Here is a 23,823-nt window from a genome sequence, read left to right on the forward strand (position 1 = left end):
AAGGTCTGCACTATTAATAGTTTTAAGAGTGCTTGAAAAACAGAACAAGGGAAAAAGCAGCCAGGAAGAAAAATGGCTTGTGAGCAGTGATGCTCTGGACATTTGTTAGTGCATGTCACCTCTTTCACTGGCAGCCTTATCACTCTTTCTCTCTTTCTCTGTTCACAGGAAGATTTAGGGTGTCCTGTAATATGTCTACTGATCAAAAAATGCAAACATTCTGGCAGCATAAGTGGCTAAAAATAAGAGAGAAAAAAAAAATCCCAAGGCCTGAAAATGTATTGGTTTATGTGTAGGGAATATTTTAAAGACCCAAAAATGTTGTTTGGAGTCATGCTGCTACAGCTACAGTTTTTTGAGAGCCCTTCTGCTACACAATATTCCATAAGGAAGCCTGTCTGCCTTTCGCCAAGTACAAGCACCCTCCTCCAGATGCCCCACCACCAGGCTGTTGCCTCAGCTCTTATCACCACCATTTTTATATTTCATTCCAATAAATAAGGATGCACTTAACCCTATGTCCTTGTCATGGGCAGCACCTGGTACCCAGAGTGCTGGACCTTCCCTTGCCCCTGCTACCCAGTGACCCCTCCTCAGCAGGGCCTCTGACCCTGAGGGTCCTTGGCAGGCTTCAGGAACTTTCTGTTGTTGGCCAGACCAAATGTTCTGCAATTTGTCTTTCTAGCTGAGACCAATAAACCAACTGTGGGCTGGTCAGAAGCCATCATCACTGCTATCAAAACCCAGGTCATAGAGCAAATTATTCCCTGTCTCCTTGCATAGAGGGGCCTCTGAACATCCAAGATTGAGGTCCCTGAACCAGCTCATCTGGTGGTCCCCTTGGGGACTGCTGGAAAGTAGCCTGTTGTCTTGGGAAGAGCACCTGCTGAGCTGTAAGTGTCTTCTCTGAACTGCCCTTGTTGTCTTATTGAGCATGACTGTTCCTCCCAGAATAGGGCAGACTGATTTTCTAGGGCTCCTGGGATACTGCAGATGCAGAGACTGAGCAAGGGGTTCCTGCTGCCTGAGGAGGGGACTTTGTGGGTCAGAAACTGCAGGCTGAGGACTCTGATATTTGGAATTGAATGTACAGGTCTGGTTTGGGATTTGTTTTTGCTTCCTGGCTAGGAGCTTGCCTCTGTGGGCCCTGTGGGCCTTCCTGGGCTGCCGCTTCTTGCCTTTCCCCCTCATTTCTACAGTCCTATCTTTCTGTTTAGTCACCAGCTGTTCACATGGGCATAGGTCACACAAAAACATACTTTGGGCTTGATATTTTTGGCAGGCATTCTTAGTGCTGGTTAAAACGCTGTTTATCTCCAGGGATGTGAGCTGTGAGGCTCCTTGGGAAACCAGGTCCCTGTTACTAGAAACCTTATGGCCTGGGATGCTGAAACCATGGTTCTTGGCACCTGTTTCAGTAATAGCCCAGTTCTTGCAGTTAGTCTGCACTGCCTTGTCCTTTACGTGCTTATTTCTTTCATGGGATCCAAATGCTGGCAGTGCAGCCTCTTCTTGGAGAGCATCATTCTTTGCTCCTTCACCCCAGACACCAAATTCTCCAGGCTGTAGGGAGCCCATACTAGGATTCCATGCAGCAGGGAGGGCCTGGGCCTGCCATAAAACTGGTTCCTCAGAGGTGTGTTTTTCCTGCCCGGTGAGATTGATGCTCTGGGCCAAAGGTGGCGATGTTTGAGAAGCACTGTCTTTCACATGCCCAGGTACTAGAGGCACTGAGATCAATCTCTTCAGCTCTGCTAGGACACTGGGCACATTCAGCTGGCCTAGTTGCTCACACAGCTGCTGGAGTTCCTTACTCTGCTGAGCAACTAAAACTTCAAGGTGCTTGAGGTTGGACTTCATTTCTATGAACTCTGCTTGTCTCTGGGGTGAGAGGCAATGACAAAGAGAGTAATGGACAATGCAAGTCAGAAAGCACAATAAAACATGAAAACAGACCAGTGGATGTGCCAGTAGAACCAAAGCTTGCTCCTTTCAGGGAACCTCCCAGGGTAAGCACAACTACACTCTGGAGTTGAACCCCTGGGGCCCACATCATGCCAAGAAACCTTGGGGAAGGAAGCTAGCCTATATGTTGGCCTGTTACCAAGTGGCCTGTGCTGGCCTCTTGTCTTGGCTGAAAGTTTGCAACTTTAAAGGTTTCTCTCTGAGTCTAGTTACAATGCCCAAAACACACTTAAGGAAAATAAATACTTACCGCTTCAAATCTTTTCTTCATCTCAAGGATGGCCTGCTCCATGTTGCCTCTGTCCTGCACTGCCTCAAACACCAGGTCATTCTGGGCCTGCATAGTCTCTTGTACTAAATACAAAACAATGACAATTCACCTCCTGAAGACTATGTATGGTATGTCCCATCTGCCCAAACCACAGAACCACAGTACCACAGTAGTGAAAAGGGAGGAGCTGAATGCAGACCAGAGTAGTTCCTCCAGACTCTCCTTCCCTCCCTCCTTGACAAGATCCTGGCTGGGCAGATCTAACCTCAGCACCTGCTGGGAGCCCTAAGAATCAGTTGCCCAGACAATAGCACAAACCACCATGGCCTTCCTTCTTGGCCCTGTCATCAGCGTGAACTTTGTAGAATGGAGGTGTCATCATGCCCCCTCTGAAACCTTCATTGAAACTTTTTTTTTTTTGAGACGGAGTCTCGCTCTGTCGCCCAGACTGGCGTGCAGTGGCACAATCTCAGCTCACAGCAACCTCCACCTCCCAGGTTTGAGTGATTCCCCTGCCTCAGCTCCTGAGTAGCTGGGATTACAGGTGTGCACCATCATGTCTGGCTAATTTTTTTTTTTTTTTTTTTTTTTTGAGATGGAGTTTCACTCTGTCACCCAGGCTGGAGTGTAGTAGCGCGCTCTCAGCTCACCACAACCTCCGCCTCCCAGGTTCAAACGATTCTCCTACCTCAGCCTCCTGAGTAGCTGGGACTATAGGTGCATGCCACCACACCCAGCTCATTTTTTAAATTTTTAGTAGAGATGGGGTTTCACCATGTTGGCCAGGCTGTTCTCGAACTCCTGACCTCAGGTGATCTGCCTGCCTCTGCCTCCCAAAGTGCTGGGATTACAGGTGTGAGCCACTGCACTTGCCAATTTTTGTATCTTTAGTAGAGATGGGGTTTCATCATGTTGGCCAGGCTGATCTTGAACTTCTGACCTCAGGTGATCCGCCTGCCTCCGCCCCCCAAAGTGCTGCGTGTGATTACAGGCATGAGGCACTATGCTGGCCCACTGAAACTTTCAATGGCACCCCAATGGCCACTGAACAAAATCTAATCTGGGCTCTTCCCTTTACCCATTTATCCTCCTCTCCATGTCTCTGGACTCTCTTTTCTCTCACCATTGGCCTTTGTGCAAAGTCTTAGCTTCAAGTACCCCGCTTCTGTCCCTGTCATCCTACCCGTCCCCCTAATCAGGACCTTGGTCCAGCTAATTCCTAGTCTTCCTTCTACTTTCAGCAGTCACCTCCTCAGAAAACACCATTTCCCACCCAGCTTGGGTGTTACTTCTCTCTGCTGGTAGTACTGTGTATGTTCCCTGCAATCATTTGTTGCCTTCCACTTATTTATCCCGTACTTACTCTTGGACCCAAATAGACTTGGGGACCTGAGTGCTAACTACATCAGGACTGATTGATTTCCCTCTTTTGCACACAAAGATTCTATACACATACACACACACACACACACACACAGAGCAATTTAATGACACATTGTGTTGCAATTTATTGCCATACTCTTGCTAGGCTATAGGTCATATTAAGATGCTTTGATATTTATTCAATGAATGTTTAATAAGCATATACTATATGCCAGGCCCTATAGATATAACAGTTATCAAGACAAAGCTAGCTGGACATGGTGGCTCATGCCTTTGGGAAGCTGAGGTGGGCAGATCACCTGAAGTCAGGGGTTTGAGACCAGCCTGGCCAATGTGGTAAAAACCCATCTCTACTAAAAATACAAAAATGAGCCATGCATGGTGGTGGCTGCCTATTTGAGAGGCTGAGGTACAAGAATTGCTTCAACCTGGGAGGTGGAGGTTGCAGCAAGTTGAACTAATGCCATTGCGCTCCAGCCTGGGTGACAGAGCGAGACTTCGTCTCAAAAAATGGCTGGGCTCAGTGGTTAACGCCTGTAATTCCAGCACTTTGGGAGGCCAAGGAGGGCGGATCATGAGGTCAAGAGATTAAGACCATCCTGGCCAACATGGTGAAACCCCTGTCTCTACTAAAAATATAAAAATTAGCTGGGTGTCATGGTGCGCACCTGTAGTCCCAGCTACTCAGGAGGTTGAGGCAGGAGAATTACTTGAACCCGGGAGGCAGAGGTTGTGGTGAGCTGAGATTGTGCCACGCACGTCAGCCTGGTGACAGAGCAAGACTCCATCTCAAAAAAAAAAAGATGAAGTGATTCTCCTGCCTCAGCCTCCTGAGTAGCTGGGATTACAGGCATGCACCACCATGCCCAGCTAATTTGTATTTTTAGTAGAGAGGGGGTTTCTCCATGTTGGGCAGGCTGGTCTCGAACTCCTGACCTAGTGATCCACCTGCCTCAGACTCCCAGAGTGCTGGGATTATAGGCGTGAGCCACTGCGCCCAGCCATAGTTGTTTTAAATTAGTGATAGAGTACTTAAAATTGCAACTTTTAGCAATAACAATGGGAAAAGAAACTGTTGGCAATACTTCTATTGAAAGAAAATACCTCTTAACTTTCTAATTTTTTTTTTTTTTTTTTTTTTTTAAGATAAGAGTCTCCTTGTTGTCGCCCAGGCTGGAGTGCAATGGCATAATCTCAGCCCACTGCAACCTCCACATCCTGTTCAATTGTGTTCAGGCAATTCTCTGGACTCAGCTTCCTAAGTATCTGGGATTACAGGTGCCTTCTACCACGCCCGGCTAATTTTCGTATTTTTAGTAGAGATTGGGTTTCATTATATCGGCCAGGCTGGTCTTGAACTCCTGACCTCAGGCAATCTGCCCACCTCAGCCTCTCAAAGTGCTGGGATTACAGGTGTGAGCCACTGTGCCCAGCCAACTTTCTAGTTATTACAGATAAACACAATATACAACTTTTTCACAATACTCTATGATTTTTAGGCCAGGCTCGAAGCTCTAGGCTCTGGCTATAATATTCAAAGTTCATGACATTTTCCATAGTAAAAACTAGTTATAAAAATTTTATAATTTGGCTGGGGGCAGTGGCTCATGCCTGTAATTCCAGCACTTTGGGAGGCTGAGGCGGGTGGATCCCTTGAGATCAGGAGTTTGAAACCAGCCTGGACAACATGGTGAAACCCTGTCTTTACTAAAAATACAAAAATTGGGTGGGCGCGGTGGCTCAAGCTTGTAATCCCAGCACTTTGGGAGGCCGAGACGGGTGGATCACGAGGTCAAGAGATCGAGACCATCCTGGTCAACATGGTGAAACCCCGTCTCTACTAAAAATACAATAAATTAGCTGGGCGCGGTGGCGCGTGTCTGTAATCCCAGCTACTCAGGAGGCTGAGGCAGGAGAATTGCCTGAACCCAGGAGGCTGAGGTTGTGGTGAGCCAAGATCGCGCCATTGCACTCTAGCCTGGGTAACGAGAACGAAACTCCGTCTCAAAAAAAAACAAAAAACAAAACAAAACAAAAATTAGCCAAGTGTAGTGGTGGGCACCTGTAACACCAAGTACTTGAGAGGCTGAGTCAGGAGAATCACTTGAACCTGGGAGGTAGAGGCTGCAGTGAGCTGAGATGGTAGCACTGCACTCCAGCCTGGGCAACAGAGCTAGACTCTGCCTCAAAAAAAATATGTATATTTAATGATCTATCTGTTGCCAATAACTGGGAGTGAAGACAAGTTTTTGTCAGTTGTACCATGTCAGGTGAAAAATAATACTATCTTGGCTGGGTGAAGTAGCTCAGGCCTATAATCCTTTAAGATTACACTTTGGGAGGCCGAGGTAGGGGGATCACATGAAGTTAGAAGCTGGAGACCAGCCTGGCCAATAGGGTGAAACCCCATCTCTACTAAAAATACAAAAAATTAGCTGGAAATCCCTTGAACCCAAAAAGCAGAGGTTACAGTGAGCTAAAATCATGCCACTAGCTGGGTGCAGTTGCTCACGCCTGTAATCCCAGCACTTTGGGAGGCCAAGGCAGGTGGATCACGAGGTCAAGAGATCGAGACCATCTTGGTCAACATGGTGAAACCCCGTCTCTACTAAAAATACAAAAAAATTAGCTGGGCATGGTGGTGCGTGTCTGTAATCCCAGCTACTCATGAGGCTGAGGCAGGAGAATTGCCTGAACCCAGGAGGTGGAGGTTGCGGTGGGCCGAGATCGCGCCATTGCACTCCAGCCTAGGTAACAAGAGCAAAACTCCGTCGCAAAAAAAAAAAAAAAAAAAAAAAAAGCGGGGGTCGGGGGCACGGGGTAAGCTGGGTGTGGTGGCTCACGCCTGTAATCCCAGCACTTTAGGAGGCCGAGGCAGGCAGATCATGAGGTCGGGAGTTTAAGACCATCCTGGCCAACATGATGAAACCCCATCTCTACTAAAATACAAAAATTCGCTGGCTGTGGTGGTGAGTGCATGTAATCCCAGCTACTCAGGAGGCTGAGGCACGAGAATTGCTTGAAGCTGGGAGGCAGAAGATGCAGTGACCCGAGATCGCACCACTGCATTCCAGCCTGGGTGACAGAGCAAGACTCCATCTCGGGGAAAAAAAAAGAAAGAAAAACAATACTATTATAATTTTGTTTTATACTCCATTTGCTGGTGCTGTTTTTTTTGTTTTTATTTTTTTTAATCAGTGAAACAACACCTTTGCAGCAAAATAAAAAACAATCAACAAACATTCAACTTCTTTGGTTTTTTTTTTTTTTTGAGACAGGGTCTCACTTTGTCACCTAGTTTGTAGTACAGTGGCACAATCACGGCTTGCTGTAGCCTTAACCTCCCAGGCTCAAGAAATCCTCCCACCTCAGCCTCCAAAGAAGCTGGGACCACAGGCACACACCACCACATCCAGCTAATTTGTAATTATTTTTCTGTAAAGACAAAGTCTCACTATATTGCCCAGGCTGTTCTAGAACACCTAGGCTCAAGTGATCCTCACTTCACCCTCCCAACATGTTGGGATTACAGGCGTGAGCCACCTGCTCCCAGCTCATTTTCTAAAAGATTTTTTTTTTCTTTTTTTTTTTTTGAGACGGAGTTTCGCTCTTGTTGCCCAGGCCGGGTACAATGGTGAGATCTTAACTCACCACAACCTCCACCTCTTGAGTTCAACTCACCACAACCTCCACCTCCTGAGTTCAAGTGATTCTCCTGCCTCAGTCTCCTAAGTAGCTGGGATTATAGGCATGCACCACCATGCCTAGCTAATTTTGTATTTTTAGTAGAGATGGGGTTTCACCATGTTGGACAGGCTGGTCTCGAACTCCTGACCTCAGGTGATCTGCCCGCTTTGGCCTCCCAAAGTATTGGGATTATAGGTGTGAGCCACCATGCCCAGCCAAAGAATTATTTAGAAAGGAAATTTTCCCATATTTCTCACCACAGATGCAAGTTCAATTCCATGTTGTCAATCAATTAGAAAGAGGCTGTTTGCTTAGGTATTGGATTCCAGCTCCTCAACTTAATTAGTCAAATATTCTTCAGACATCCATGTAGATATTTATAGTAGAGAGCAAATGTAATTATCCTTCCCTGGAGAAGTTCCTAAATAGTAATGTTTCTTAGCAACAGTGGACAATACCGACCCTCACAAAAGCAGAGCATGAGAAAGGCAAGAAAAGTGCTTGATTCTGGATTAAGTGCTCACGAAACATCCATCTGTGGTCTCACACATTGAGTTCTTATCCCCAGGGCAATATATGTTTGGAGTCTTCCCTTTTACAGGAGCTTTTGTATCAAACTCATTAATTCTAAAGTCTATCTGGTTTTTTTCTTTAAAAAAAATTTAGTTATCAAAATAACTCAAAACTGTAACAGTATAAAAAGGCATACAATGAGAAAAAAAGATTTAATCTCTCCTCTACAGAACTTGGTCTCACTTCCTGGATTTAACAATATCATCAGTTTCTGGAATTTTACATTAATACATGTGCATATCTGTATATACATCCTAGGTCCTATATCTGTATGTGTATGTGTGTCTAGAAGAGTATTCATTTCATTTTTGCTTTGACTATAAACATTACATATTTTTAGCTTTTATGTAAAAATGCCATTTAAAATCCATTTCCATATTCTAAACAGTATCTGTTTTCCTGTTAAGATTTGTTTTTGAGAGGGAGTCTTGCTCTGTCACAGGCTGGAGTGCAGTGGCATGATCTCAGCTCACTGCAACGTCCGCCTCCCAGGTTCAAGCAATTGCCCTGCCTCAGCCTCCCTAGTGGCTGGGACTACAGGTGCATGCCACCACACCCAGCTAATTTCTTGTATTTTAGTAGAGATTGGGTTTCACCATGTTGGTCAGGATGGTCTTGAACTCCTGACTTTGTAATCTGCCTGCCTCCCAAAGTGCTGGAATTACAGGCCTAAGGCACCTCACCTAGCCAAGATGATTTTTAAACAATTTGTTTCTATGTTAGCAATTTGACAAGGCTTCAGTTGAGATGAGATCAGATTGTGATGCAACTTAGAAATGAACGCTTTTCCCTGATGGCCAGTGATTTTCCTTTTACTCTGTAGTTTCATTCTCCCTGAGGTGCTGATGAGAGCCTGAGGAAAGATCTAGAAGCCTCATTGTATAAGATGAGATCACCTCCAACTTTTTTAGGAATACTCTTCCCAATTTTCACTGGCTGGTCACACTTCCTGACAAGAGGTATCCTGGAGCACATGAACAGCACCTTGTTGTTGTTGTAATTTAACAATGAACAGATATTTCCATTCTACCATGTTCATATAGATGGATCTCACTCTTCTTAACAATTATATCTATTTTGCTTAGAAAGGCTTTTCCCTTTCTAAAATGATAAAAGTGTTGTCCATGTTATCTTCTAGTTCTTTTTATTTTTATTATATTTTATTATTTTTTGAGATGGAGTTTTGTTCTTGTTGTCCAGGCTGGAGTGCAGGGGTACAGTCTCGGCTCACCACAATCTCCGCCTCCTGGGTTCAAGCGATTCTCCTGCCTCAGCCTCCTGAGTAGCTGGGATTACTGGCATGTGCTACCACGGCAGCTAATTTTGTATTTTTAGTGGAGACAATGTTTCTCCGTGTTGGTCAGACTGGTCTTGAACTCCCAACCTCAGGTGATCTGCCTGTCTTAGCCTCCCAAAGTCCTGGAATTACAGGCGTGAGCCAATGCACCAGGCCTTAGTTCTTTTAATAATTTAATCACCAGACTTAATATATGAGGTAGTATGTAAGTGGCTTTAGTAATTCACTTTATTACTCTCATCCTTAGTGTCCTCAGCTGAAGAACAGGAACAGTTAGATTAGATGGCTACAGTCACCCTTCTGGCTGGGCATGCTGACTGGGAAAATATTTCATGACCTCATCTGTGAAGGCACCAATTACATAGTAACACAAGACAACACTTTCACATAGTATCTTTACTTCCCCATTCCTGAAGAGCACAGTGAGTAGAGACGGAAAATCTGCAGAATGCATCGAGGTGGAGTTCAGTGCTCTAGGATAGCTGGACTGAACCTGGCCATATGCTACAGGATTTGTCTGGTTCCTCTCTCAATGATTAATATTCTATTCCTTATTATTTCCTACCAAGAAAGAGAATTATTCTGGATAGGCTACTTATCCTTCCAATTCATATGATGCTACTGTGTTTGTTACTGTTTGTCCTCTCAGTATGGCTCCCTCTCCTAAGTCATTTTTTTTTTTAGATGGAGTCTCACTCTATTGCCCAGGCTGGAGTGCAGTGGCACCATCTCGGTTCACTACAACCTCCACCTCCTGGGTTCAAGCAATTGTCCTGTCTCAGTCTCCCAAGTAGCTGGAATTACAGGAGCCCGCCACCATGCCTGGCTAATGTAATACATTTTTAGTAGAGATAGGTTTTCCCCATGTTAGACAGGCTGATCTTGAACTCCTGACCTCAAGTGATTCTGTCACCTTGGCCTCCCAAAGTGCTGAGATTACAGACCTGAACCACCAACCCCAGCCTTAAGTCTTTTTTTTTTTTTTTTTCATTTTATTTATTTAGTTTTAGTATTTAGAGACAGGGTCTTGCTCTATCTCCCAGGCTAAAGTGAAATGGCACCATCTCAGCTCACTACAGCTTCGATCTCCCAGGTTCAAGTCATCCTCCCACCTCACCCACCCTAGCAGCTGTGACTACAGGCATGTGTCCAATGCCCTGCTAGTTTTGTTTATTTTTTTTTAGAGACGAAGTCTCCCTATGTTGCCCAGGCTGGTCTCAAACTCCTGAGCTCAAGGAATCCACCCACCTTGGCCTCTTAAAGTGCTGGGATTAGGCCGGGTGTGGTGGCTCATGCCTGTAATCCCAGCACTTTGGGAGGCTGAGGTGGGCGGATCACGAGGTCAGGAGTTCAAGACCAGCATGGCCAACATGGCGAAAACCTGTCTCTACAAAACAAAACAAGAAAAGAAAATTAAGGAACCACTGGAGCAAAGGATCAGGATCCCTGTGCCTACTATAAGCCAGATTCAGTTTTAGTTCTTTCTCTGCCTTGATCTTGTGGTGGGGCCTTGGGCACTTCCTTTCCCTTTTCTAGGATTTAAATGTCACACTTTTGCTACAATCCCCCTTTTTTGTTCTTTACCCAGTTTTATTATTATTATTTATTTATATGATACAAAGTCTTGCTCTGTTGCTCAGGCTGGAGTACAGTGGCACGATCTCAGCTCACTGCAACCTCTGCCTCCCGGGTTCAAGTGATTCTCCTACCTCACGCTCCCAAGTAGCTGGAATTATAGGCACCTGCCACCATGCCTGGCTAAATATTTTTGTATTTTTAGTAGAAATGGGGTTTTGCCATTTTGGCCAGGCTGGTCTCGAACTCCTGACCTTGGCCTCCCAAAGTGCTGGGATTACAGGCATGAGCCACTGCACCCAGCCCACCCAGTTTTAAATGTAGAACAAAACCAGAGTGCTTTCCTTAGGTACTTATAAATGAGTTACTCTATCATGTTATACACAGGAAGCATCCCTGATTTACTTCTGTTCTCTGTCTTGCTACTTTGTGGAGGTAGCCGTCTTCCAGAACAAGTTTCCAAACAGATGCATAGTTGCCCTGTGTGTGGGATGTCCAGGTTGAAAGCCAGCAGACAGTACAGTGCTTTTGTGCAGACAGCTGGGGATTAATTTTTAGGCAACACAAAGGCATCAATTTTTGTAAATTACGAGCAGTTCACCCCATGGCATTTGAGTAAGTTGATTTCAACTTGTTTAAAATAAAAAATAAAACACATAGACAAATGCAAACAGGTGCAGATACACAGTGATCAGCTCATCATTTTGCTAGGAAACAGGTAGTTCTAGAGAGGTATTCACCTAAGGAGAACTGTATATTTGTTCTCTTCTGTTTATAGGGCAAGGGCCATGGTTTCATCTAAATGTATATCACTAATTGGTGGGACACAGGGTTTTATAAACTACAAACTATAACTGAAATTAAGAATGATGCTATGATTCACAACAACACAGCTCCCACTGAAACTAAGGCAGCAAGAAAAGCAGCAGGTACTATAGTATTTCTAACTCCTAAGGGTACAGTCAGTGTCTCTATAGACTGCACAGGCAGCAATTCATTTGGGACTCAAGGATGTTGCTGACTCACTTCAGGCAGTGAGATGAGAAACCTAGCAGAGCTACCTGCCCTGAGGCAGCATGGTTACCAGGTGGGGGATGAGTCCTTCACAAAAGGCATCATGGGACCAGAGCATTGTCTGGTGGATCCCACTACCCAGCTTAGTACGCTCCATATCTCTTCAGGACTAACCCTATATACCCATCCTCTCATCTGAAACTCTATAAGGAACCTCACCACTGGGAACCAGGCTAGGGTCAGAAAGTTCATGTTCATCAGTCACCAGGGTCCTCTGCTGATACCTTAAACATGAGGCACTCACATGTCTTGGCCACAGTCTCTAAAGAATCCAAAATAGATTGGCTTCTTGAACTGAGATGTTCCTCTGACTTTTCCACAGATGTCTGCAACTAAGAAACTCAAAATTATGAAAGAATTCACAACATGTTGCCTTATTTTAGTATCTTAGAGAATTGTCATTTAACGATAAATTGAAAGCCAGTACAATATAAATATTAAACTTTTAAAAATATAAGACATTCTAATTCCTTAAAAAGTAGCTGTACTTACCCTGTGAATGCTTTCTCTAACATGAGAAACAAAGCTGTATAGAGTCTCACTAGAATGGGGGGAAAAAAAGAAAACAAATCTTTGTGAAATATTGAAGTGATAAGTTACAGAAATCATTCCATGAATGTGGCAGACCTCTACCTAGCATAGCATCAAAACATTGCTTGAGTAGATTTGGAGACTTGACCCTAAGAAACCTTAGTGCCAAGCAGGGGGAAAAAAAAGAGAAAGAACACAGACTTCCTATGACCACTGCTAAGGCAAATCACTTTTTTCTTTTTTCTTTTTTTTTTTTTTTGAGACGGAGTTTCGCTCTTGTTACCCAGGCTGGAGTGCAATGGCGCGATCTCGGCTCACCGCAACCTCCGCCTCCTGGGCTCAGGCAATTCTCCTGCCTCAGCCTCCTGAGTAGCTGGGATTACAGGCACGCACCACCATGCCCAGCTAACTTTTTGTATTTTTAGTAGAGACGGGGTTTCCCCTTGTTGACCAGGATGGTCTCGATCTCTCGACCTCGTGATCCACCCGCCTCGGCCTCCCAAAGTGCTGGGATTACAGGCTTGAGCCACCGCGCCCGGCCCACTTTTTTCTTTTTAAAGTCCATATTTATATACATATTTATGTATAAATATTAATATGAAAATACTAATTTCTAATGAAAAGTAAGCTATTACAGTTATTCCTCAACTATACATCCTGCTCTTAAAAAGACTCAGACATGGGCCAGACTCGGTGGCTCATTCCTGTAATCCCAACACTTTGGGAGGTTAAGGCCCATGGATCACCTGAGGTCAGGAGTTTGAGACCAGCCTGCCAAACATGGTGAAAACGAAATCTCTACTAAAACTACAAAAATATTAGCCAGGCATGGGGGCGTATGCCTGTGATCCCAGCTACTAGGGAGGCTGAGGCACCAGAATTGCTTGAACCCAGGTGGTGGAGGTTGCATTAAGCTGAGATTGCACCACTATACTCCAGCCTGGGCGACAGAGCAAGACACCGTCAAAATTTAAAAAAAAAAAAAAAAAAAAAAAAGAGGGCTGGACTCAGTGGCTCACACCTGTAATCCCAGCACTTTGGGAAGCTGAGATGGGCGGATCATGAGGTCAGGAGTTCGAGACTAGACTGACCAACATGGTGAAACCCCATCTCTATTAAAAATAAAAAAATTAGCCAGGTGTGGTGGCACATGCCTGTAATCCTAGCTACTCAGGAGGCTGAGACAGGAGAATAGCTTGAACTGGGAGGTGGAGGTTGCAGTGAGCCGAGATCATGCCACTACACTCCAGCCTGAGTGACAGAGAGAGACACTGTCTCAAAAAAAAAAAAAAAAGAATTCATACATTATATGATGAGAACTCAAGGACATGAAGAGAAAATCAACAGATATTGGAGCAGAGTTGAGGTGAAGGGTGGAGGAGGGAGAGGATCAGAAAAAAATTAACGATTGGGTATTATGCTTAGTACCTGAGTGATGAAATAATCTACAACAAACCTCTGTGACAAGAGTTTACCTATGTAACAAAGCTGCACATATACCCTCGAACCCAAAATAAAAGTTAAAAAAAAAATTCACAGAAAATTTTAAATGTAAAAATTAAGGCCGGGTGCAGTGGCTCATATCTGTAATCCAGCACTTTGGGAGGCTGAGGTGGGTGGATCACAAGGTCAAGAGATCGAGACCATCCTGGCTAGCATGGTGAAACTCCTCTCTACTAAAAATACAAAAATAAGCTGGGTGTGGTGGTGCATGCCTATAGTCCCAGCTACTTGGGAGGCTGAGGCAGGAGAATCGCTTGAACCCAGGAGGCAGAGATTGCAGTGAGCCAAGATTGCACCACTGCACTTCAGCCTGGTAATAGAGTGAGACTCCATAAAAAAAAAAAAAAATTTAAGAAAATTTCCAAGAAGAAAAAAAAAATAAGAAAAAGAAGGAAAAAAGAAAGAAAGAAAATTTCCAGACCAGGCACAGTGGCTCATGCCTGTAATCCCAGCACTTTGGGAGGCCAAGGCAGGTGGATCACCTGAGGTCAGGAGTTCGAGACCAACCTGACCAATATGGTGAAACCTCATCTCTATAAAAAAAAAAAAAAAAGAAAGAGGCCGGGCGCGGTGGCTCACGCCTGTAATCCCAGCACTTTGGGAGGCCAAGGCGGGTGGATCACGAGGTCAAGAGATCGAGACCATCCTGGTCAACATGGTGAAACCCTGTCTCTACTAAAAATACAGAAAATTAGCTGGGCATGGTGGCGCGTGCCTGTAATCCCAACTACTCAGGAGGCTGAGGCAGGAGAATTGCCTGAACCCAGAAGGCGGAGGTTGCGGTGAGCCAAGATCACATCATTGCACTCCAGCCTGGGTAACAAGAGTGAAATTTCTCCTCAAAAAAAAAAAAAAAAAAAAAAAAAAAGAAAGAAAAAAATTTCATGCATTCTATTCTTTTTTATTGTTGTTGTTGTTTTGGTTATGTTCTTTTGTTTGTTTGTTTGAGACAGAGTTTCATTCTCGTCACCCAGGCTATAGTGCAATGGCACAATCTCAGCTCCCTGCAACCTCTGCCTCCTGGGTTCAAGCAATTCTCTTCTCCTGTCTCAGCCTCCCGAGTAGCTGGTATTACAGGCACCCACCACTGTGCCTGGCCTCATTCTATTCTAGACTCTAATATTGTCTAACTTCTTAATCCTGATGATATGAAAAGAAACAAATCAAGGAGCAGATGTGTAGGAAAAGTAAGTGTAACATTGCTTGAATATTACATATCTCTTAGAAATCCTCTAGTTTTTATTTTCAGAGAGGAGAAAATTGTGGTATACTCATGCAAATTTACCACAAATCACACTGACAAGAAAGCAAATAAAGAATAACTAGGAAGCAGGGTATGGTGGCTCATGCCTGTAATCCCAGCACTTTGGGAAGGTGGGACAGGAGGACTGCTTGAGCCCAGGAGTTCAAGACCAGCCTGGACAACATAATGAGACACAACCTCTTAAAAAAAAAGAAAGAAAAAGAAAATTGGTCAGGCGCAGTGGCTCACATCTGTAATCCCAACACTTTCAGAGGCCGAGCAGGTGGATCACCTGAGGTCAGGAGTTCAAGACAGACCAGTCTGACCAACATGGTGAAACCTGTCTCTACTAAAAATACAAAAATTAGCAGGACGTGGTGGTGCATGCCTGTAATCCCAGCTACTCGGGAGGCTGAGGCAGGAGAATCACTTGAATCCAGAAGGCAGAGGTTGCAGTGAGCCAAAATCGCACCCCTGCACTCCAGCCTGAATGATAGAGCAAGACTCCATCTCAAAAAACAAACAAACAAAAAACAAAAATTAACAAAAACAAACAAACAAAAAACAGTTAGGTGGGCATGGTAGTGTGTGCCTCTGGTCCTAGCTACTTGGAAAGCTAAGGTGGGAAGATTGCTTGAGCCCAGGAGGTTGAAGTAGTGAGTGTGACTGCACCACTGCACTCCAGCCTGGGGCATAAGACCCTGTCTCTTAAAAAAAAAAATAATAATAGGCTGGGCATGGTGGCTCACATCTGTAATCCCAACATTTTGGGAGGCCATGGCAGGCAGATCACCTGAGGTCAGGAGTTTGTGACCAGCCTGGCCAACATGGTGAAACCCGTTTTTACTAAAAATACGAAAATTAGCCGGAAATCACTTGAACCCAAGAGGTGGAGGCGCAGTAAGCCAAGATCATGCCATTGCATTCCAGCCTGGGCAACAAGAGTGAAACTCCATCTTAGAATTACAAAAAAAAAAAAAGGCCAGGCACGGTGGCTCACGCCTGTAATACCAACACTTTGAGACGCCAAGGCAAGTGGATCACGTGAGGTTAGGAGTTTGAGACCAGCCTGACCAACATGGACAAACCCCGTCTCTACTAAAAATACAAAATTAGCGGCCAGGCGCAGTGGCTCACACCTGTAATCCCAGCACTTTGGGAGGCCGAGGTGGGTGGATTACCGGAGGTCAGGAGTTCGAGACCAGTTTGACCAACATGGTGAAACCCTGTCTCAAAAAAAACAAAACAAAATTAGCTGGGCGTAGTGGTGCGTGTGTAATCTCAGCTACTCAGGAAGCTGAGGCAGGAGAATCCCTTGAACCTGGGAGGTGGAGGTTGTGGTGTGCCTAGACCACGCCATTGCACTCCAGCCTGGGCAACAAGAGTGAAACTCCATCTCAAAAAATAAATACATAAATAATAATAATAATAATAATAATAGCCAGGCGTGGTAGCTCACTCATGTAATCCCAGCATTTTGGGAGGCTCAGGTGGGTGGATCACCTGAGGTCAGGAGTTTGTGACCAGCCTGGCCAACATGGTAAAACCCCATCTCTACTAAAAATATAGAAATTAGCTGGGCATGGTGGTGGTCGCCTGTAATCCCAGCTACTTGGAAGGCAGAGGCAGGAGAATTGCTTGAACCCAGGATGCAGACATTGCAGTGAGCCAAGACAGTGCCATTGCACTCCAGCCTGGGAAACAAGAGCGAAAAGCCATCTCACCAAAAAAAAAAAAATAATAATAATAATAGGCTGGGCATGGTGGCTCCTGCCTGTAATCCCAGCACTTTGGGAGACCAAGGCGGGCGGATCATGAGTTCAGGAGATCGAGACCATCCTGTCCAACATGGTGATACCCTGTCTCTACTAAAATACAAAAAACTAGCCGGGCATGGTGGTGGACGCTTATAGTCCTAGCTACTTGGGAGGCTGAGGTAGGAGAATCGCTTGAACCCAGGAGACAGTGGTTGCAGTGAGCCGAGATCACACCATTGCACTCCAGCCGGGCAACAGAGTGAGACTCTGTCTCAAAAAAAAATAATAATAATAATAATAATAACTATTAGTGAGACTCTGTCTCAATAATAATAATAATAATAATAATAATAACTATTAGTAGTAGCAGTAGTATTAGATGAACTTTAAAGGCAAGAGTGCTATGAAATGGTTAATTTATGTGTCAATTTGACTTATCTAAGCAATGCCCAGATAGTCGGTATGTTTGTGAGACTGTTTGCATAAGAGATTAGCATTTAGGCTGGGCACAGTGGCACAGCCTACTGGAAGGCTGACATGGGAGGATCACTTGAGGTCAGAAGTTCAAAAGCAGCCTGGATAACATAGTGAGACCCTGTATCTACAAAAAGTAAAAAACTAGCCAGGCATGGTGGCACATGCCTATGGTTCCATATACTAGGAAGACTGAGTTGGGAGGATCACTTGAGCTCAAGAGGTTGAAGCTGCAGTGAGCCATGCAGAGTGCATGACAGAGCCACGGCACTCCAGCCTGGGTGATAGAGTGAGACTCTGTCCCGAAAAATAAAAAATGGAGATTAGCATTTTAATTGGTAGACCGAGTAAAGATGATTGTCCTCATCTGTGTGGGTGGGCATCATCCACTCTTTTGAAGGCCCAAATAGAACAAAAAGGCAAAGGCAGTGCAAATTCACTCTTCTTCATCTGGGACATCCAACTTCTCTGGTTCTTGGACATCAGAGCTCCTGGTTCTCAGGCCTTTGGAGTCAGACTGAATTGCACCACTCTCTTTCCTGGTTCTCTAGCTTTCAGATGGCAGACTTTGGACTTCTTAGCCTCCATGATCTCATGAACAATTCTTAAAATAAATCAATCTATAGGCTGGGTATGGTGGCTCACGCCTGTAATCCCAGCACTCTGGGAGGCAGAGGTGGGTAGATCATGAGGTCAAGAGACCAAGACCATCCTGGCCAACAGGGTGAAACATCATCTCTACTAAAAATACAAAAATTAGCTGGGCGTGGTGGCGTGCACCTGTAGTCCCAGCTACTTGGAAAGCTGAGGCAGGAGAATCGCTTGAACCTGGAAGGTGGAGGTTGCAGTGAGCTGAGATTGTGCCTCTGCACTCCAGCCTGGTGACACAGCAAGACTCTGTCTAAAAAAAAAAAAAAATCAGTCTATAATTCTCTCTCTCTCTCTCTCTCTCTCTCTCTCTCTCTCTCTGTGTGTGTGTGTGTGTGTGTGTGTGTGTGTGTGTGTGTGTGTGTAAGTCCTAGAGTTTGGTTTCTCTGGAGAACTCTAATACATGCTATTATGCTAAAATTGAATTAGATTACTGACACTCTATGTCCTATTTTGCTCAGAAAAAAATGAGTTGTCTCATCCACTTGAAAGGTTTACATACCTGTCACATTTGTCTTTTGCCCTTTTCTTTTTCTCCTCAAACTGTTCCAAGAGGCTTTTTGATTTTCCAACTGACAAAGGAGGAGGAAATAAACTTCCATCTTTTGTATCTCCTCCAAATAGCTGGGGTTTTGTCTGGTACTTTGCAAAAATGCTAGGTTCACCCTGTTAAATAAATGAAAAAAATATATAGCATTTCACACATAAAAATATTTATAGCATTCACTATTTTCTGTACAATGCAGAATCACATTTAAGTGCAAACCATATTGCTGTAACGTAACATAGCAAGTAGTATTTCCATTTTCTTTTTGTATATGCCATAAAATTATATTTAAAATAAAGCAACTGTTTTTATTAATATAGTTTCTGCCTTACCAGCCGGAGAGATTTTAAATGTCAACTAAAATAGCTTAGAATCAATTGCATAAATTTAAAGGCAAGAACAGAGAACCATTTATGCTATCTCTGAGACGATGTGTTAAAAGTTTTCATAATCATAAGTTTAACTCAAATTGCTGTTGCTCAGCTGCTAGTGAACTAAACTCATATTGATAAGTTTGACGTGGACTGGAGAGTGGGCATGCTGATACATGGTGAGCCACTTTCTGCATTCTTAGGCTTTTGCCCTTTTCTTTTTCTCCTCAAACTGTTCCAAGAGGCCTTTTAATTTTCCAACTGACAAAGGAGGAGGAAATAAACCTCCATCTTTTGTATCTCCTCCAAATAGCTGGGGTTTTGTCTGGTATAAAAACATTCAGGGAGGGCCGGGCGCGGTGGCTCAAGCCTGTAATCCCAGCACTTTGGGAGGCCAAGGCGGGTGGATCACGAGATCGAGAGATCGAGACCATCCTGGTCAACATGGTGAAACCCCGTCTCTACTAAAAATACAAAAAAAATTAGCTGGGCATGGTGGCACGTGCCTGTAATCCCAGCTACTCAGGAGGCTGAGGCAGGAGAATTGCCTGAACCCAGGAGGCAGAGGTTGCGGTGAGCCGAGATCGCGCCATTGCACTCCAGCCTGGGTAACAAGAGCGAAACTCCGTCTCAAAAAAAAAAAAAAACATTCAGGGAGGTCATTTATTTCTTCATATCAATAGATACCAATTTTTGTACTGAAATACTTAACTCAGAGCATACTTCACTAACTTAAAGCACCAACTTAATCTTATTTGTTAAATCTCTATTTGATGCATGTAAGTCTGTTTATAAAACTTGAGCCCAGGCCTGTCGCGGTGTCTTATACCTGTAATCCCAGCATTTTGGGAGGCCAAGGTGGGCGGATCACCTGAGGTCGGGAGTTCGAGACCAGCCTGACCAACATGAAGAAACCCAATCTCTACTAAAAATAAAAAATTAGCCAGGTGTAGTAGCTAGTGCATGCCTGTAATCCCAGCTACTCGGGAGGCTGAGGCAGGAGAATCACTTGAACCTGGGAGGCAGATGTTGCAGTGAGCCGAGATTACACCACTGCACTCCAGCCTGGGCAACAAGAACAAAGCTCCATCTCAAACCCCACCCCACCCCACCAAAAAAAAATTAAGCCCAGGAGTTCTAGACCAGCCTGGGCAACATGATGAAACTCCATCCCTACAAAAAATATAAAAATTAGCTGGGTGTGGCCGGGCACCGTGGTTCACACCTGTAATCCCAGCACTTTGGGAGGCCAGGGCCGGTGGATCACTTGAGGCCAGGAGTTCGAGACCAGCCTGACCAACACAGTGAAACCCTGTCTCTACTAAAAATACAAAGATGAGCCGGGCATGGGGGTAGGCGCTTGTCTAGCTAGCTACTCAGGAATCTGAGGCATAGGAATCTCTTGAACCCAGGAGGCAGAGGTTGTAGTGAGCTGAGATTGCACCACTGCACTCCAGCCTGGGCAACAGAGTGAGACTCTGTCTCAAAAAAATCCAAAAAACCAAAAAAACTGCATCTATTTATAGGTGCCCCCAAAATCAAAATGTTTTTGACTGACACAAAAAGACAGGTTGATCTAAAAAATTCAGGCTGGGCGCAGTGGCTCATGCCTCTAATCCCAACACTTTGGGCAGCCAAGGAGGGTGGATCACTTGAGGTCAGGAGTTCAAGACCAGCCTGGCCAACATGGTGAAACCCTGTCTCTACTAAAAATACAAAAATTAGCCAGGTGTGGTGGTGCATGCCTGTAATCTGAGCTACTGGGGAGGCTGAGGCAGGAGAATTGCTTGAACCTGAAAGGTAGAGGTTGCAGTGAACCGAGATCACGCCACTGGACCCCAGCCCAGGTGACAGAGCAAGACTCCGTCTTGGGGGAAAAAAAAGGAAAAGAAAAGTTAATCTCAAAAAAATCAATGAGATTCTGTTCCTCATTTTGGCCTTTACTTATTAACCTAGGCCTCAGAATCCTCATCTCCTTCTTTAAGGACATAATGTAGTGTAGTTAGCTACAGTATACAAAATACATGAAGTTTCTTATTTTAAAAAAGTTCAGCTGTGGGCGGTGGCTCACGCCTGTTATCCTAGCACTTTGGGAGGCTGAGACGGGTGGATCACGAGGTCAGAAGTTTGAGACCAGCCTGGCCAAGATGGTGAAACCCAGTCTCTACTAAAAATACAAAAATTAGCCAGGTATAGTGATGGGTGCCTATAATCCCAGCTACTCAGGAGGCTGAGGCAAGAGAATCACCTGAACCCAGAAGGCAGAGGTTGAAGTGAGCTGAGATTGTGCCACTGCTCTCTAGCCTGGGCAACAGAGCAAGACTCTATCCTAAAAAAAAAAAATAAAATAAACTCCATCTAAAATAAAATCTATGTTTTTTAATTTCTATTTTATGAAAACTATTTTTACTTACAAAATTCTCTGTCTATGGAATTTTGTTCTGGAAGCTCAGAAAAAAAAAAGAAATTATTACAAACAATAGTATGACTAGCCTTAGGAAATATCATACAATATTTGCCTCTCCCTTGAGGTGGGAGAATCACCTGAGCTGAGATGTCAAGGCTGCAGTGAGCTGTGATAGCACCACTGTAGTCCAGCCTAGGCAACAGACTGAGACTCCATCTCAGAAAAAAAAAATTAAATTAAAAAAAAAAAAAAATATATATATATATATATATATATATATATATATATATATATAAATCACTTGACCATCCCTAGGGAGAGGCAAATAGATAGACAGATAGATAGATATAGATAGATAGATAGATATAAAATATATATATTAAAAAACTAGCCAGGCATGGTGATGGGTGCCTGTAGTCCCGGCTATTCAGGAGGCTGAGGCTGAAGGATCTCTTGAGTCAAAGAGTTCTGGGCTGTAGTGCACTATGCCAATCAGGTGTCTGCACTAAGTTCGGCATTAATATGGTGACCTCCCGGGAGCGGGGGACCACCAGGTTGCCTAAGGAGGGGTGAACCGGCCCAGGTCAGAAACAGAGCAGGTCAAAACTCCTGTGCTGAACAGTAGTGGGATTGCGCCTGTGAATAGCCACCGCACTCCAGCCTGGGCATCATAGCGAGACCCTGTCTCTTTAACAACAACAACAAAAAAACTAGCCTTAGAAATATACATACATACATATATATATATACACACACACACACACACACACACACACACACACACACACATTTGCCTCTCCATAGAAGTGGTCAAACGATGGACACTATTTTATGTTGCTTTGTAATAGAAGAAACTGCAGGCTGGGTGTGGTGGATCACGCCTGTAATCCTAGCACTTTGGGAGGCCAAGGTGGGCGGATCACCTGAGGTCAGGAGTTTGAGACCAGCCTGGACAACATGGTGAAACCCCATCTCAAAAAAAAAAAAAAAGAAGAAGAAACTGCAAATATAAATGTTTACATTTCAGACTATCAAGTCAAATGAGTCACTAATCAAGCACAAATCCCTTTAAGAGGGTAATCCTTACTGATGTACAATTCTAAAATATATTCCAACAGAATAAGTAATTTTTTAAGGCTAGAGAATAAATGTTGGTTGTTTTTAGTTTGTTTGTTTGTTTGGTTTGGTTTTCTTGAAATGGTGTCTCACTCTGTCACCCAGACTGGAGTAAACTGGCAGAATTACAGCTCACTGTAGTCTTGACTTCCTGGGCTCAAGCAGTCCTCCTGTCTCAGCTACCACACTCAGTTAATTTTTGTACTTTTTGTACAGATGGGGTTTTGCCATGTTGCCCAAGCTGGTCTCAAACTCCTGGGCTCAAGGAATTCACCCACATCAGCCTCCCAAAGTGCTGGGATTACAGGTGTCAGCCACCATACCAGGCCATAAGTATTCTTTTTTTTTTTTTTTTTTAGACAGAGTCTTGCTCTGTCCCCAGGCTGGCATGCAGTGGCATGATCTCAGCTCACTCACTGCAACCTCCACCTCCCGAGTTCAAGTGATTCCCCTGCCTCAGCCTCCTCAGTGCTGGGATTACAGGTGTGCACCACCACGCCCAGCTAATTTTTTGTATTTTAGTAGAGATGGGATTTCACCATGTTGGCCAGGATGGTCTCAATCTCCTGACCTGGTGATCTGCCCACCTTGGCCTCCCAAAATGCTAGGATTACAGGCGTGAGCCACCATGCCTGGCCAGAATAAGTATCCTTTATAGTTTATCTCCATAATGACTGTGAAATGTGTGCAGAGCAATTCTGGAAATGAAACTTACCTCCAGAGAATTATGTTGTGACTGTTTTGAATGTCTCAAGTAAGCATCAAAGTCCAAGGGTGCTGAAAGGGTTTCTGAATTTTCTGGACAGAACTGAGATCCAAAGAGGAACTGGGAATCACTGAGACTGAAATAATCAGCTTGATTATTATTACAGTTGGATGGCTTCATGTTCCTGAAATGAAGCAAAAAAAGTATATCAAATGGATGAATATCCTGAACAAATGAAATCATAGTTCACGGCTGTCCATTTCAGAATATTCTGGGCAGAGTGTTAGCTTGTTCTGACTTTCAAGTCCCCTGTACATTGCTAGTACTACCTACAAAGAAACACAAGAAAATTCTGAATACCACACATTTTTATTACAATCTAAGAACAACCAGATGGAAACTCAAACAGAAAGGACTGACACCATTATTCCTTATATAACAGCATTGTAGGCTATAACATCATTTTGGAAATTACAGTTCATAAAATTATAGCGATTAAGAGAATGTTATCATTTTATTTTATTGTTTTGAGACAGAGTCCTACTCTGTTGCCCAGGCTGGAGTGCAGTGGCATGATCTCAGTTCACTGCAACCTCCACCTCCCCGGTTCAAGTGATTCTCCTGCCTCAGCCTCCTGAGTAGCTGGAACTAAAGGTACATGCTACCACACTGGCTAATTTTTGTATTTTTAGTAG

The 23,823-nt window shown here is 44.2% G+C and overlaps 1 protein-coding gene across 1 annotated transcript in view; it reads right to left on the minus strand.

Moving 5' to 3' along the window:
- Nucleotides 1-4: 4 nt before the first annotated feature.
- Nucleotides 5-23,823, minus strand: part of IHO1 (interactor of HORMAD1 1) — a 53,239-nt gene continuing 29,420 nt past the window's right edge. Inside the window, exons 3-8 of the mRNA XM_039477451.2 lie at nucleotides 23,138-23,312; nucleotides 18,484-18,647; nucleotides 12,318-12,366; nucleotides 12,070-12,157; nucleotides 2,216-2,319; nucleotides 5-1,881 (exon numbers count right to left, since the gene is read on the minus strand). Coding sequence (XP_039333385.1) covers nucleotides 715-1,881; nucleotides 2,216-2,319; nucleotides 12,070-12,157; nucleotides 12,318-12,366; nucleotides 18,484-18,647; nucleotides 23,138-23,312 — 1,747 coding nt within the window. The 3' untranslated portion in view covers nucleotides 5-714. The remainder of the gene's footprint in view (nucleotides 1,882-2,215; nucleotides 2,320-12,069; nucleotides 12,158-12,317; nucleotides 12,367-18,483; nucleotides 18,648-23,137; nucleotides 23,313-23,823) is intronic.

Source organism: Saimiri boliviensis, chromosome 8 (genome assembly GCF_048565385.1).
Source record: "Saimiri boliviensis isolate mSaiBol1 chromosome 8, mSaiBol1.pri, whole genome shotgun sequence".
NCBI lineage: Eukaryota > Metazoa > Chordata > Mammalia > Primates > Cebidae > Saimiri > Saimiri boliviensis.